The 15,732-nt window shown below is 30.1% G+C and overlaps 1 protein-coding gene across 1 annotated transcript in view; it reads right to left on the bottom strand.

Annotated features, from left to right (window-relative positions):
- Positions 1–909: 909 nt before the first annotated feature.
- LOC148950353 (uncharacterized) overlaps positions 910–15,732 on the bottom strand; it is a 253,340-nt gene continuing 238,517 nt past the window's right edge. Inside the window, exon 13 of the mRNA XM_089091845.1 lies at positions 910–1,097. Within this exon, the coding sequence (XP_088947971.1) occupies positions 977–1,097 (121 nt within the window). The 3' untranslated portion in view covers positions 910–976. The remainder of the gene's footprint in view (positions 1,098–15,732) is intronic.

The following is a 15,732-nucleotide window of genomic DNA, read 5'->3' as shown; positions in this document are numbered from 1 at the left end:
AATAAAAATGGGCTTGAAAGAAAGGGCTAGATTTAAAGCTTTGACGCTCCTAGGCCTAAACATGTTTGTCGCCCTGTTTTTGCAAGATTTTTGGGGAAGTTCCGAAAATTCAGGGATAGTGGGAGCACTGAACAGACGACAACTGATGAGCCAAAAGTAATGAAAGAGAGAGGGAATACTGAAGTGTCAGCTGCCATTCTTAGGAGAAATCTGATAGTTTATACGTGGCCACGGAATTCCTGTGTTGTTTTAAAATCAATTTTCTTTGAATAAGCTGCATGGCAGCTTATTCAGTGCTCCTGGCACTTTGACGATAAATAACGTTGGTCTAATTTTTGTTAAGAAAAAATCACTTAGTGACAATTTATTGCATCCCCTGGCATTGCGCGCGCCTAAGCCCGGATCTTGTGGGCCTACTGGTAAATCCAGGCCTGTTAATACACATTGGGTACTTTTCTGGTATAGCGCCTATGTTAATTTCTTCATCCATTTGCGCACTATAGAACCGGTTTCTTCGTTAGTTTCTTTCAGCTTAGCGCGAGACAAGACAAAGAGAAGTGATAAATAGATGAGAAATATATAATTTGAGATATATACTTGTAAATTAGGGGGGGGGTAAAGTATTTGGATAGTGTAAAGTTAGAAAACAATTCTTACTTCTTAATATGCAAAATAACTATACCTAACACATTTTGCATGCAGAGCCGCTATACTTTACCCCCTCCTCCCTAATGTGCAAATATATAGCACAAATTTGTTTCTAAAGTATTAGATTTTCTTCATATTATGTGATATTTCATTTGGATTGATTATAGAGACAGGTTCTATTTAGATGAAGAACTTAATATAAGCGCTGTAACAGAAAAGTACCACGCATTGTTTTCAAGCTTTTTTTTGGGAAAAAAGAAATCCTATTAATACCAGAATTTACTTAAAATAAGTTAACATTAAGTATCATGAGTTTCATCACTTTTCATCAGCTTGGTGTCAATGTTATGTTAAAGCCAGAAATTGATAGTACTTCACTGCTAATAAAATTCAGGAGAACCCAATTTCCAAGTGTTGATATTTCTTTTCCTGTGAAAATGTCACAATCCCTAAAATAAATAAACATAATTAATAATTTAAATGTGCATCATCGAAACATAAATAAGCCTATAAAGATTCTCAATTTGATATTTAATTCAATGGTAAAAAGGAAATCAGATCTTATAGAAAAATTAAAAAAAAAGAATTGGAAGACCAAAAGTTTGACATGTTTTGAAGTTCAATATGAATTTTTAATGAATTAAGGAGAACAAAATTTCCAAATAAAATGAGTCTAGCTCAGTTGCTGGTGGTTTACTGAATACAACACATTATCGTTAGTTTTACTACAAATATCGAAACAATTGTGTTGATAAGACAATTTCAAACACCGATCGTTAATTTTTCGTATCGACTTATATTTCAGAAAAGTAGCTTTAGCATTTGACCTACTAGCTGGGAACAAAAGTTGGTAACCTTTTTCTTTTAGTTTTTGCATACCAAAGTAGATTGCAAGGTACTATTTTGCGCACTTTATGTTCCATCCTGTTTTATTTGCGGCCTACAGGTCATCACACTCTTTCAAGGAATATACATGTTTTTTTTTTATTATGACATTGATTCGATTAGAGAAAGTTTGGCGGTCATTCATCTGTAAGTTGATTAGTAGGTTTTTTTTTTTAAACTTGGCTAATAGGTTTTTAAACCTATTACTATGAACTATACATTCAATACATTTTTGGAACTAGGAGCGAGATTGTGTGATGCTATAAGACTGGTTTCGCTTCATGGGTTCATTAATAGAAGGACTAATGTTTATGAAAAGGGTAATTACTTCTTTAGTTTACGAGATTTGCGAATTTTTTGCGAAAAGATATTTGCATAGACGCTTACAAGGGACATTGCTAGAAAGTATTCAATAGCTTAATTGAAAAGTAACGATAGAATGACATTGTGACTTGACGTAGCTTTACCTCACCGATGTGGTCTGTATAATACGTAAGTAACGTTTGAAAATTATTTTCAATTTACAAATAACGGTAGGACCTGTTGTATGAGGGGGGTGGGTTGATTTGTGGGGGGCGGTAAAGGGCATACAGTTGCATGGAGGGTCTCTGTTATACACGGGCTCAGTTACACGGGGTGTTCAGTTGCACGGGGGGTATCCCTTTTTTTTCGTAAATCGGGCTCCCTGTTTTCAAAATCCCTTTTTCTTCTGAGGCTTGGAGCATTTGGTGGCTAGATATTAAACGTAATGAAATTTAGCACGGAGGTTCAGTTGTACAGGAGTTTCAGTTATACAGGGGTTCAGTTACATGGGGGTTCTTTGTGTTAAATAAGTAGTTTTTGTATCTTTTAAAAGAGCTTTACGGGGATTGAGAGACTCAGTTGCCTAATTCCGTGTGATTTTTATTTACTTGTTGGTAATTAAAAACGAAATTTTTGTGTTATATAAGTAGTTTTTGTATCTTTTAAAAGATCTTTACGGGGATTGAGAGACTCAGTTGCATAATTCCGTGTGATTTTTTTTTACTTGATGGTAATTAAAAAAGAAATTTTTGTGTTATATAATTAGTTATTGTATCTTTTAAAAGATATTTAAGGGGATTGAGAGACTCAGTTGCCTAATTCAGTGTGAATTTTTTTTACTTGATGGTAATTAAAAACGATAATTTTTTGTTAAATAAGTAGTTTTTGTATCTTTTAAAAGAGCTTTACGTTGATTGAGAGACTCAGTTGCCTAATTCCGTGGGATTTTTCTTTACTTGATGGTCATTAAAAACGAAATTTTCTTGTTAATTAAGTAGTTTTTGTATCTTTTAAAAGATCTTTACGGGGATTGAGAGACTCAGTTTCCTAATTCCGTGTGATTTTTCTTTAGTTGTTGGTCATTAAAAACGAAATTTTTGTGTTAAAGAAGTAGTTTTTGTATCTTTTAAAAGAGCTTTACGGGGATTGAGAGACTCAGTAGCCTAATTCCGTGTGATTTTTCTTTACTTGATGGTCATTAAAAACGAAATTTTTGTTTTAAATAAGTAGTTATTGTATCTTTTAAAGGATCTTTGCGGGGATTGTGAGACTCAGTGTCCTATTTCCGTGTGATTTTTATTTACGTGTTGTTAATTAAAATCGAAATTTTTGTTTTAACTATGTATTTTTTTATATTTTAAAAGAGCTTTTTGGGGTTTGAGAGAGTCAGTTTCATAATTCCGTGTGATTTTTATTTACTTGCTGGTCATTAAAAAAGAAATTTTTTTGTTAAATAATTATTTTTTTTATATTTTAAAAGAGCTTTAAGGGGTTTGAGAGACTAAGTTGCCTGATTCCGTGTGATTTTTATTTACTTGGTAGTCATTAAAAACGAAATTTTTGTGTTAAATAAGTAGTTTTTGTATCTTTTAAAATAGCTTTAATGGGATTGAGAGACTCAGTTGCCAAATTCCGTGTGATTTTTCTTTACTTGATGGTCGTTAAAATTGAAATTTTTGTGTTAATTTTGTAGTTTTTGTATCTTTTAAAAGGGATATAAAGGGTTTGAGAGACTCAGTTGACTAAGTAAGTGTGTTTTTTAATTACTTGTTAGTCATTAAAAACGAAATTTTTGTGTTAAATAAGTAGTTTTTCTATATTTTAAAAGATCTGTAATGGGGTTGAGAGACTCAGTTGTCTGTTTCAGTGTGGTTTATGTTTACTTGGTTGTCTTTAAAAAAGAAATTTTTTTGTTAAATAATTAGTTTTTGCATCTTTTAAAAGAGCTTTAAGGGGTTTGAGAGACTCAGTTGCCTAATTCCGTGTGGTTTTTGATTTAGTGGTAGTCATTAAAAAAAAAATATTAGTGTTAAATAAGTAGTTTTTGTATCTTTTAAAAGAGCTTTAAGGGGTTTGAGAGACTCAGATGCCTGTTTCCGTGTGGTTTTTCTTTACTTGGTGGTCATTAAAAACGATATTTTTGTGTTAAATAAGTAGTTTTTGTATCTTTTAAAAGAGCTTTAAGGGGCTTGAGAGACTCTGTAATGCAGTAGTTTTTCAGTAAAGACACTCGATATCCTAAAAGTTTTTAATTCAAACTTTTTTAAAACTTCGAAATTTTTCAACTTTATTTATTTTTTTCTTTCTGTACATAACTTAAAATGTCAAAATATGCTTACAGTTCTAACAATTGCGCTCTGTGATTGGTCAGAGACACGATGTGACTTTCCCACTGGCATTCTATGACAGGTTATTGACAGCGCTCTGTGATTGATCATAGACACGATGTGACTTTCACACTGGTATTCTATGACTGGTTATTGACACAACCTAATATAGTTCATGCATTAAATCAGCATTTTTTACGCAGTTGAACGATAAAAACATAAGTAAAATATTAGAAAAAAAAAGTGAAGATGGAGCATTTTAATAAAGTGTGTTTACATAACAAGGTTGTTGTAGTATTGAATGCCGACAAAGAGAAATATTTAAACTTTGAAACAAGTACAGGTGGTAGCACTATTGGAAATGTATGCATGCATTGTCATGACAGTAAGGAATTAAATTTCTTTGGAATACCGAAAAAATTCAACTCTTATGTTGGTGGTTATGCGAGATTGAGATCTCCAGAGAGGATTGCACTCAAAGAGAATGCCAACATAAAAATAATCATTGATGATAGAGGACAACTCCTTGCTACTGTTGCAGGTAACACATTACCTACTGATACATCCAATCGTCACCTTTCAGGTATTAGCATTCAACGGACGATCAATAAAAGAAAGGCCTACTCTTCTACTAATATCGTAAACCATATCTTGTCTACGTGCCGAAACTGTTACCTGTGTAAAAATAATGTGATAATAGACAGTGAAAGTGCCAGAAAAATAAAAAGGGCATTCTCAGAAAATATCACGATGGAATATAAAGATGAATCGATGAAAAACAAAGCACCAGCAAACGTTACTACTATTGTTCAAACAGTCATTGAACCAAATAATACCAAAGACGAAAAGCATATTGAGCCTTTTGATGAGACACCAGTAAAAATTGTGCATGACTCAAAATGGAATAATGATTATTCTACTGATTACGAACTAAGAGAAGACAATAGCTATAATATCAAGAGAGAACATGGTGAACTATTTTATGGAACAGATTCAAAATGTCCAAAGTCAATTGTTGATATTAATAATGTATCATAATATATTTTTTGTATTAATATTCTACATAGCATTATTTCATTAAAAATATATTTTGCATTACATTGTTATTTGTTCATTATTTTTAGAGTAAGCTAGCATATCAAACGTTTAGAATGTCTAATAAAACGTCGGAGATGTAAGAAAAGGAATTTGCATACATCTATTGTCAGACACATGGGGACAAATTTTTTCTTGAATTCACCTCCTTGATAAATAAAAAAAGACATTTCATTCAAGAAATTATGACGAAACTCTAAGTAAGCAACAAACTCTTTCTTGAAGTTACCTCATGGATACACAATGCAGAAATTTCATTCAAGAAATTATCAAAAATTGTAAGTAAGTAGCAAAGTCTTTCAAAAATATGTTAATACGTTTAAGCAATAAATATCTTTAAGCTTAACCCGTCTTTACTCCTTAGAATAGTTTTATTCATTTAATTAAATTATGAAGAAATTGTAAGTAAGTAACAATAGCTTTCTTGAATTCGCTTCCTGCACACAATACAGATATTTAATTCAAGAAATCATAATAAAATCGCAAGTAAGTAATAAAGTCTTTATTATTTTCCCCTATTGGATACACAATACTGAAATTTCATTCAAGAAATTATGAAGGAATTCTAAATAGGTAACACACTCATGGTACCTCATGGATACACAATGCAGAAATTTCATTTAAGAAATTATCAAAAATTTTAAGTAAGTAGCAAATTCTTTCTTGAATTCGCCTCCTGGGTAAATAAAAAAGACAGTTCATTAAAGAAATTATTAAAAAATTGTAAGTAAGTATCAAATTCTTTCTTGAATTCACATGCTGAATAAACAAAAAAGACATTTCGTTCGAGAAATTACGAAAAAATTCCAAGTAAGTAACAAACTTTATATTGTTTTCATGACTTAGATACACGATGTAGAAATTTAATTCAAGAAATTATGAAAAAATTCTCAGTAAGTAGCAATTTCTTTCTGGAAGTCAACTCTTGGATACACAATTTGGAAATTTCATTTAAGAAATTATGAAAAAAAACAATTTCTTTCTTGAAGTCAACTCATTGATACACAATACAGAAATTTCATTCAAGAAATTATGAAAATATTTGTAAGTAAGTAACAAACTCTTTTTGTTTTCACCTCTTGGATATAAAGTACAGATACTTCATTCAAGAAATTATGAAAAAATCGCAAGTAAGTACCTTTTTTTTCTCTTTATCAAAAACAATTTTCACTTAGCTAAACGATGTAGAAATTTAATTCAAGAAATTGGGAAAAAATTCTCAGTAAGTAACAATTTCTTTCTTGAAGTCAACTCATGGATACACAATACGGAAATTTCACTCAAGAATTTCATGACTTAGATACACGATGTAGAAATTTGATTCAAGAAATTATGAAAAAATTCTCAGTAAGTAACAATTTCTTTCTTGAAGTCATCTCTTGGATACACAATGCGGAAATTTCATTCAAGAAATTATGAAAATATTTGTAATTAAGTAACATTATCTTTATTTATTTCACCTCTTTGATATACAGTACAGATGCTTCATTCAAGAAATTTTGAAAATATCGCAAGTAAGTAACTTTATTGTCTATGTATAACAAACAATTTTCACTTAGCTAAATGATGTAGAAATTTAATTAATGAAATTATTGAAAAATTCTCAGTAAGTAACAATATCTTTCTTGAAGCCAACTCTTGGATACGTAATACTGAAATTTGATTCAAGAAATTATGAAAAAATTGTAACTAAGTAGCAAATTCTTTCTTGAATTTACCTGCTGGACAAACAAAAAAAGAAATTTCGTTCAAGAAATTATGACAAAATTCTAAGTAAGTAACAAACTCTTTATTGTTTTCACGAGTTAGATATACGACGTAGAAATTTAATTCAAGAAATTATGAAAAAATTCTCAGTCTAAGTAGCAAATTCTTTCTTGAATTAACCTTTTGGATAAACAAAAAAACAAAAAACAAAAAAGACATTTCGTTCAAGAAATTATGACAAAATTCTAAGTAAGTAACAAACTTTATTGTTTTCACGAGTTAGATATACGATGTAGAAATTAAATTCATGAAATTATGAAAAAAATTCTCAGTAAGTAACCATTTCTTTCTTGAAGTTAACTCTTGGATACACAATACGGAAATTTCATTAAAGAAATTATGAAAATAATTTTAATTAATAAAAAAAAACTTTATTAATATAAAATATTTTATCGACACAACATAAAATACATTAAAGAAAATATTAAAAAATAGCAAGAAAGTAGCTTTTTTTTTTCTTTATCACAAACAATTTTCACTTAGCTACACTATGTGGTAAATTTAATTCAAGAAATTATGAAAAAATTTTCAGTAAGTAACAATTTCTTTCTTGAAGTCAACTCTTGTATACACACAATACGGAAATTTCATTCAAGAAATTATAAAAAATATTTGTAAGTAAGTAACAAGCTCTATATTGATTTCACCTCTTGAATATACAGTACATATACTTCATTCAAGAAACGTGATTAAACACGTTTTGAAACTACATGCTATTTGTATGCCTTTCCTTGGCACCTTTCCAAACGAACGGGGAGTCCCCACGGGTTCCTACACAGTGCAAAAAAGCTATCATTCATACCCATAAAATAGGAAAACCTTACTTTTTTTATTTTGGCCAAGCCTTATATAGCTTCAAATTCGCAACTTATTTATTTCATTTTTTTATTCGAATTTTAGAGGAAGTTTAGGTCGCGCACGGTCCGAGATGGAAATGACCCTTAAAAAAATGATCTAAAGCTCTGGTGACTTTGACTATCTCTCCGGCTTGGTGCCTCACAAACCAGTCTGGTTGTAAACGTGGAGTTTTCGTACTGCTCACTTTTTTGCAATGTGTAGGAACCAGTGGGGAATCCCCGCTCGTTTGGAAAGGTGCCAAGGAAAGGCATACAAATAGCATGTAGTTTCAAAACGTGTTTAATCACGTTTCTTGAATGAAGTATATGTACTGTATATTCAAGAGTTGAAATCAATAAAGAGCTTGTTACTTACTTACAAATATTTTTTATAATTTCTTGAATGAAATTTCCGTATTGTGTGTATCCAAGAGTTGACTTCAAGAAAGAAATTGCTACTTACTTAAAATTTTTTCATAATTTCTTGAATTAAATTTCCCACATCGTGTAGCTAAGTGAAAATTGTTTGTGATAAAGAAAAAAAAAGCTACTTACTTGCGATTTTTTCATAATTTCTTGAATGAAGTATCTGTACTGTATATCCAAGAGGTGAAATTAATAAAGAGTTTGTTACTTACTTACAAATATTTTCATAATTTCTTGAATGAAATTTCCGTATTGTGTATCCAAGAGTTAACTTCAAGAAAGAAATGGTTACTTACTGAGAATTTTTTTAATAATTTAATTAATTTAATTTCTACATCGTTTATATAACTAGTTAAAAAAAAAATGTTTGTTTATTACTTTGTTTTTTGTAAATTTTTATTTTAAGAAATGTATTTTTTTTTTTTTTTTTTTTTATACAAAAGGTGAATTAAAGAAATAATTTGCTAAATATAATGAGAAATTTTTCATAATTTATTTAATTAAATTTATAGGTAGTATATATAAATCGTGAAAACAATAAATAGTTTGTTAGTTAATTAGAATTTTGTCATAATTTCTTGAACGAAATTTCTTTTTTTGTTTGTCCAGCAGGTAAATTCATGAAAGAATTTGCTACTTAGTTACAATTTTTTCATAATTTCTTGAATCAAATTTCCGTATTGCTCATCCAAGAGTTAACTTCAAGAAAGAAATTGTTACTTACTGAGAATTTTTAAATATTTTCTTGAATTAAATTTCTACATCATTTATCTAAGTGAAAATTGTTTCTGATAAAGAGAAAAAAAAAGTTAATTACTTGCGATTTTTTTTCAAAATTTATTGAATGAAGCATCTGTAATGTATATCAAAGAGGTGAACTCAATAAAGAGTGTTTTACTTACTTACAAATATTTTCATAATTTCTTGAATGAAATTTCCGCATTGTGTATCCAAGAGACGACTTCAAGAAAGAAATTGTTACTTACTGAGAATTTTTTCATAATTTCTTGAATCAAATTTCTACATCGTGTATCTAAGTCATGAAATTCTTGACTGAAATTTACGTATTGTGTATCCATGAGTTGACTTCAAGAAAGAAATTGTTACTGACTGAGATTTTTTTCCTAATTTCATGAATTAAATTTCTACATCGTTTAGCTAAGTGAAAATTGTTTTTGATAAAGAGAAAAAAAAAGTTACTTACTTGCGATTTTTTCATAATTTCTTGAATGAAGTATCTGTACTGTATATCCAAGAGGTGAAAACAAAAAGAGTTTGTTACTAACTTATAAATATTTTCATAATTTCTTGAATGAAATTTCTGTATTGTGTATCCAAGAGTTGACTTCAAGAAAGAAATTGTTTTTTTTCATAATTTCTTAAATGAAATTTCCATATTGTGTATCCAAGAGTTGACTTCCAGAAATAAATTGCTACTTACTGAGAATTTTTTCATAATTTCTTGAATTAAATTTCTACATCGTTTATCTAAGTCATGAAAACGATAAAGATTTTGTTACGTTCTTGGCATTTTGTCATAGTTTCTCGAACAAAATGTCTTTTTTGTTTATTCAGAAGGTGAATACAAGAAAGAATTTGCGCCTGACTTAAACTTTTTTAATAATTTCTTTAATGAACTGTCTTTTTATTTACCCAGGAGGCGAATTCAAGAAAGAATTTGCTACTTACTTAAAATTTTTGATAATTTCTTAAATGAAATTTCTGCATTGTGTATCCATGAGGTAACATGAGTGTGTTACCTATTTAGAATTCCTTCATAATTTCTTGAATGAAATTTCAGTATTGTGTATCCAATAGGGAGAAAACAATAAAGACTTTATTACTTACTTGCGATTTTATTATGATTTCTTGAATTAAATATCTGTATTGTGTGCAGGAAGCGAATTCAAGAAAGCTATTGTTACTTACTTACAATTTCTTCATAATTTAATGAAATGAATAAAACTATTCTAAAGAGTAAAGACGGGTTAAGCTTAAAGATATTTATTGCTTAAACGTATTAACATATTTTTGAAAGAATTTGCTACTTACTTACAATTTTTGATAATTTCTTAAATGAAATTTCTGCATTGTGTATCCATGAGGTAGCTTCAAGAAAGAGTTTGTATCTTACTTAGAGTTTCGTCATAATTTATTGAATGAAATGTCTTTTTTTATTTATCCAGGAGGTGAATTCAAGAAAAAATTTGTCCCCATGTGTCTGACAATAGATGTATGCAAATTCCTTTTCTTACATTTCCGACGTTTTATTAGACATTCTAAACGTTTGATATGCTAGCTTACTCTAAAAATAATAAACACATAACAATGTAATGCAAAATATATTTTTAATGAAATAATGCTATGTAGAATATTAATACAAAAAATATATTATGATACATTATTAATATCAACAATTAACTTTGGACATTTTGAATCTGTTCCATAAAATAGTTTACCATGTTCTCTCTTGATATTATAGCTATTGTCTTCTCTTAGTTCGTAATCAGTAGAATAATCATTATTCCATTTTTATTCATAAAAAATTTTTACTGGTTTCTCATCAAAATTCTCAATATTCTTTTATTATTTTTTATTATTTTGTTAAATTACTTTTTGAAAAAAGGAAGTAAATTTTGATGTTTATTTTTTTTTAATAGATTAATCTTTATATTCCATCGTGATATTTTCTGACAATGCCCTTTTTATTTTTCTGGCAATTTCACTGTCTATTATCACATTATTTTTACACAGGTAACAGTTTCGGCACGTAGACAAGATATGGTTTACGATATTAGTAGAAGAGTAGGCATTTCTTTTATTGATCTTCCGTTGAATGCTAATACCTGAAAGGTGACGATTGGATGTATCAGTAGGTAATGTGTTACCTGCAACAGTAGCAAGGAGTTGTCCTCTATCATCAATGATTATTTTTATGTTGGCATTCTCTTTGAGTGCAATCATCTCTGGAGATCTCAATCTCGCATAACCACCAACATAAGAGTTGAATTTTTTCGGTATTCCAAAGAAATTTAATTCCTTACTGTCATGACAATGCATGCATACATTTCCAATAGTGCTACCACCTGTACTTGTTTCAAAGTTTAAATATTTCTTTTTTCGGCATTCAATGCTACAATAACCTTGTTATGTAAACACACTTTATTAAAATGTTCCATCTTCACTTTTTTTTTAAAGATATGACTTATGTGTTTATCGTTACACTGCGTAAAAAATACTGATTTAATACATGCAGTAGACTAGGTTGTGTCAATAACCAGTCATAGAAAACCAGTGGGAAAGTCACATCGTGTCTCTGACCAATCACAGAGCGCTGTCAATAAACGGTCATAGAATGCCAGTGGGAAAGTCACATCGTGTCTCTGACCAATCACAGAGCGCAATTGTTAGAACTGTAAGCATATTTTGACATTTTAAGTTATGTACAAAAAGAAAAAAATAAATAAAGTTGAAAAATTTCGAAGTTTTAAAAAAGTTTGAATTAAACTCTTTTAGGATATCTAGTGTATTTACTGAAAAACTACTGCATTAAAGAGTCTCTCAACCCAATAAAGCTTTTTTAAATTATACAAAAACAACTTATTTAACACAAACATATAGTTTTTAATGAACACCAAGTCATGAACAACCACACAGACACAGGCAACTGAGTCTCTCAAACCCCTTAAAGCTCTTTTAAAAGATACAAAAACTACTTATTTAACACGAAAATTTTGTTTTTAATGAATACCAATTAAAGAAAAACCACACGGAATTAGGCAACTGAGTCTCTCAAACCCCGTAAAGCTCTTTTAAAAGATGCAAAAACTACTTATTTAACACAAAAATTACGTTTTTATAGACAACCAAGTAATCAAACAACACACTGAATAAGGCAACTGAGTCTCTCAATCCCCTTAAACATATATTAAAATATAGAAAAACTACTTATTTAACACACAAATTTCTATTTTAATGACGAACCAGTATATAAACAACACACGTACTAAGGCAACTGAGTCTCTCAAACCCATTAAAGCTCTTTTAAAATATACAAAAAATAATTATATATCAAAAAAATTTAGTTTTTAACGACAATCAAGTAAAGAAAAATCACACGGACTTTGGCAACTGTGTCTCTCAATCCCAGTAAAGCTCTTTTAAAATATACAAAAACTCCTTATGTAACACCAAATTTTCTTTTTTAATGACTAACAAGTAACTAAAAATCTCTCGGAATCAGGCACCTGAGTCTCTCAAACCCCTTAAAGCTCTTTTAAAATATACAAAAACTACTTTTTTAACAAAAAAATTTCGTTTTTAACGACCAGCAAGAAAAGAAAAATCACACGGAATTATGAAACTGACTCTCTCAATCCCCGTAAAGCTCTTTTAAAATATACAAAACAACATAATTAACACAAAAATTTAGTTTTTAATGACCATCAAGTAAAGAAAAATCACACGGAATTAGGCTACTGAGTCTCTCAATCCCCGTAAAGATAATTTAAAAGAAACAAAAACTACTTATTTAACACAAAAATTTCGTTTTTAATGACCATCAAGTAAAGAAAAATCACACGGAATCAGGCAACTGAGTCTCTCAATCCCCGTAAAGATCTTATAAAAGATAAAAAAACTACTAATTTAAGACAAAAATATCGATTTTAATGACCACCAAGTAAAGAAAAATCACACGGAATTAGGCAACTGAGTCTCTCAATCCCCGTAAAGATATATTAATAGATACAAAAACTACTTATTTAACAATAAAATTTCGTTTTTAATGACAATCAAGTAAAGAAAAATCACACGGAATTAGGCAACTGAGTCTCTCAATACCCGTAAAGCTCTTTTAAAAGATACAAAAACTACTTATTTAACAAAAAAATTTCTTTTTTAATGACCATCAAGTAAAGAAAAATCACTCGGAATTAGGCAACTGAGTCTGTAAATCACCATAAATCTCATTTAAAAGATACAAAAACTACTTATTTAACACAAAAATTTCGTTTTTAATGAGCATCAAGTAAAGAAAAATCACACGGAATTAGGCAACTGAGTCTCTCAATCCCCTTAAAGCTCTTCTAAAAGATACAAAACTACTTATTTAACACAAAAATTTCGTTTTTAATGACCATCACGTAAAGAAAAATCACACGGAATTAGGCGACTGTTTCGTTTTTAATGACCATCAAGTTAAGAAAAATCACACGGAATTAGGCAACTGAGTCTCTCAATCCCCGTAAAGCTCTTTTAAAAGATACAAAAACTACTTATTTAACACAAAAATTTCGTTTTTAATGACCTCTAAGTAAAGAAAAATCACACTGAATTAGTCATCTGACTCTCTCAATCCCCTTAAAGTACTTTTAAAAGATACAAAAACTACTTATTTAACACGAAAATTTCGTTTTTTAATGACCATCAAGTAAAGAAAAATAACACGGAATTAGGATACTGAGTCTCTCAATCCCCGTAAAGCTCTTTTAAAAGATACAAAAACTACTTATTTAACAATAAAATTTCGTTTTTAATGACCATCAATTAAAGAAAAATCACACGGAATTAGGCAACTGAGTCTCTCAATCCCCTTAAAGATCTTTTAAAAGATACAAAAACTACTTATTGAAAAAAAAAAGTTCGATTTTAATGACCATCAAGTAAATAAAAATCACACGGAATTAGGCACCTGAGTCTCTCAATCCCCGTAAAGATCTTTTAAAAGATAAAAAAAAAACATATTTAAAACAAAAATTTCGTTTTTAATGACCATCTAGTAAATAAAAATCACACGGAATTAGGCAACTGAGTCTCTCAATCCCCGTAAAGTTCTTTTAAAAGATACAAAAACTACTTATTTAACACAAACAACCCCCATGTAACTGAACCCCTGTCTAACTGAAACCCCTGTACAACTGAACCTCCGTGATAAATTTCATGACTTTTAATATCTAACCACAAAAGGCTCAAACCCACATAATAAAATGCGATTTTGAAAACAGGGAGCCCTATTTACGAAAAAAAAAAGGTATACCCCCCTGGCAACTGACCCCCCCGGGGAACTGCACCCGTGTCTAACCGACACCCTCCGTGCACCGATATCCCCTGTCACTGAAGCCGCGTGCCCCGCCCCCCTCTCTGCCCCCCACCCCCCTCCTAACACTTTTCAGCCATTTATTATTAAATTGACAATATTTTTAAAACGTTACTTACGTATTATACAGACCACATCGGCGAGGTAAAGCTAGGTCAAGTCACAATGTCATTCTATCGTTACTTTTCAATTAAGCTATTGAATACTTTCTAGCAATGTCCCTTGTAAGCGTCTATGCAAATATCTTTTCGCAAAAAATTCGCAAATCTCGTAAACTAAAGAAGTAATTACCCTTTTCATAAACATTAGTCCTTCTATTAATGAACTCATGAAGCGAAACCAGTCTTATAGCATCACACAATCTCGCTCCTAGTTCCAAAAATGGAATGCATGTATCATTCGTAGTAATAGGTTTAAAAAACTATTAGCCAAGTTTAAAAAAAAAAACCTACTAATCAACTTACAGATGAATGACCGCCAAACTTTCTCTAATCGAATCAATGTCATAATAAAAAAAAACATGTATATTCCTTGAAAGAGTGTGATGACCTGTAGGCCGCAAATAAAACAGGATGGAACATAAAGTGCGCAAAATAGTACCTTGCAATCTACTTACCAACGGTCAAACGATCGTACAAAGTCAGTATTCAACCTTGAATTCTTGGTTTTGAATCAGGTTTTGAAAGAATTTCAGCGAATTTAGATAACCTGCATGGAATTAAAAGAACGGTTGATGCAGACTAAAGACGCCTTAAAATGTGCCAGCTAAAAGGTCCATATTCTTAACTATTTCCCAAATATTCTCCCATATTTTTCATATAAATTAACTTTCGTGGAAAACAGATCAAGAGTTTTTCTACTTCTAAAATTTGGGCACCCTCCCTCTAAATGAACTCTTTCTTGCTGAGATGGCAATAGTGCTATGTAAGTTTTTTGAAAGTCAGTCAATTCAACAATAATTCTTCGAAGAACCAAAAGAAACACCCAGGGGGGCTCAAACCCCATATACCTTCCCAAGGCCAGAACAGAATTTGCACTTTACAGAAAAAAATATAGATGTTTATACTTTTATAACTTTAATAAATGAAATAATATTAACATTTTGATTACTAAATATCAGTATATGTATATTAAACTGATAATGCACTTTCATTTGTATTTTGTTTAGTAAAGTGCAAATATTGTTCTGGCCTTGGGAAGGAATAGGGGTTTTGAGCCCAACTTATGTTAATTTCTGCTCGTTTTGAGTTTGAATCGGTTATTTACTGTAATTTCTGTTCGTTTTGGGTTACATTTATTTATCGCGCTGATTTGTGGTAGTTCCATGCTTGGTAGATTATTTGATTTT

The sequence above is a fragment of the Artemia sp. Qi Xiang Cuo genome, chromosome 7 (genome assembly GCF_049724085.1).
Source record: "Artemia sp. Qi Xiang Cuo chromosome 7, ASM4972408v1, whole genome shotgun sequence".
NCBI lineage: Eukaryota > Metazoa > Arthropoda > Branchiopoda > Anostraca > Artemiidae > Artemia > Artemia sp. Qi Xiang Cuo.
The sequence above is the reverse complement of the archived record's forward strand: the minus strand, read 5'-3'. Positions and strand labels throughout refer to the sequence as shown.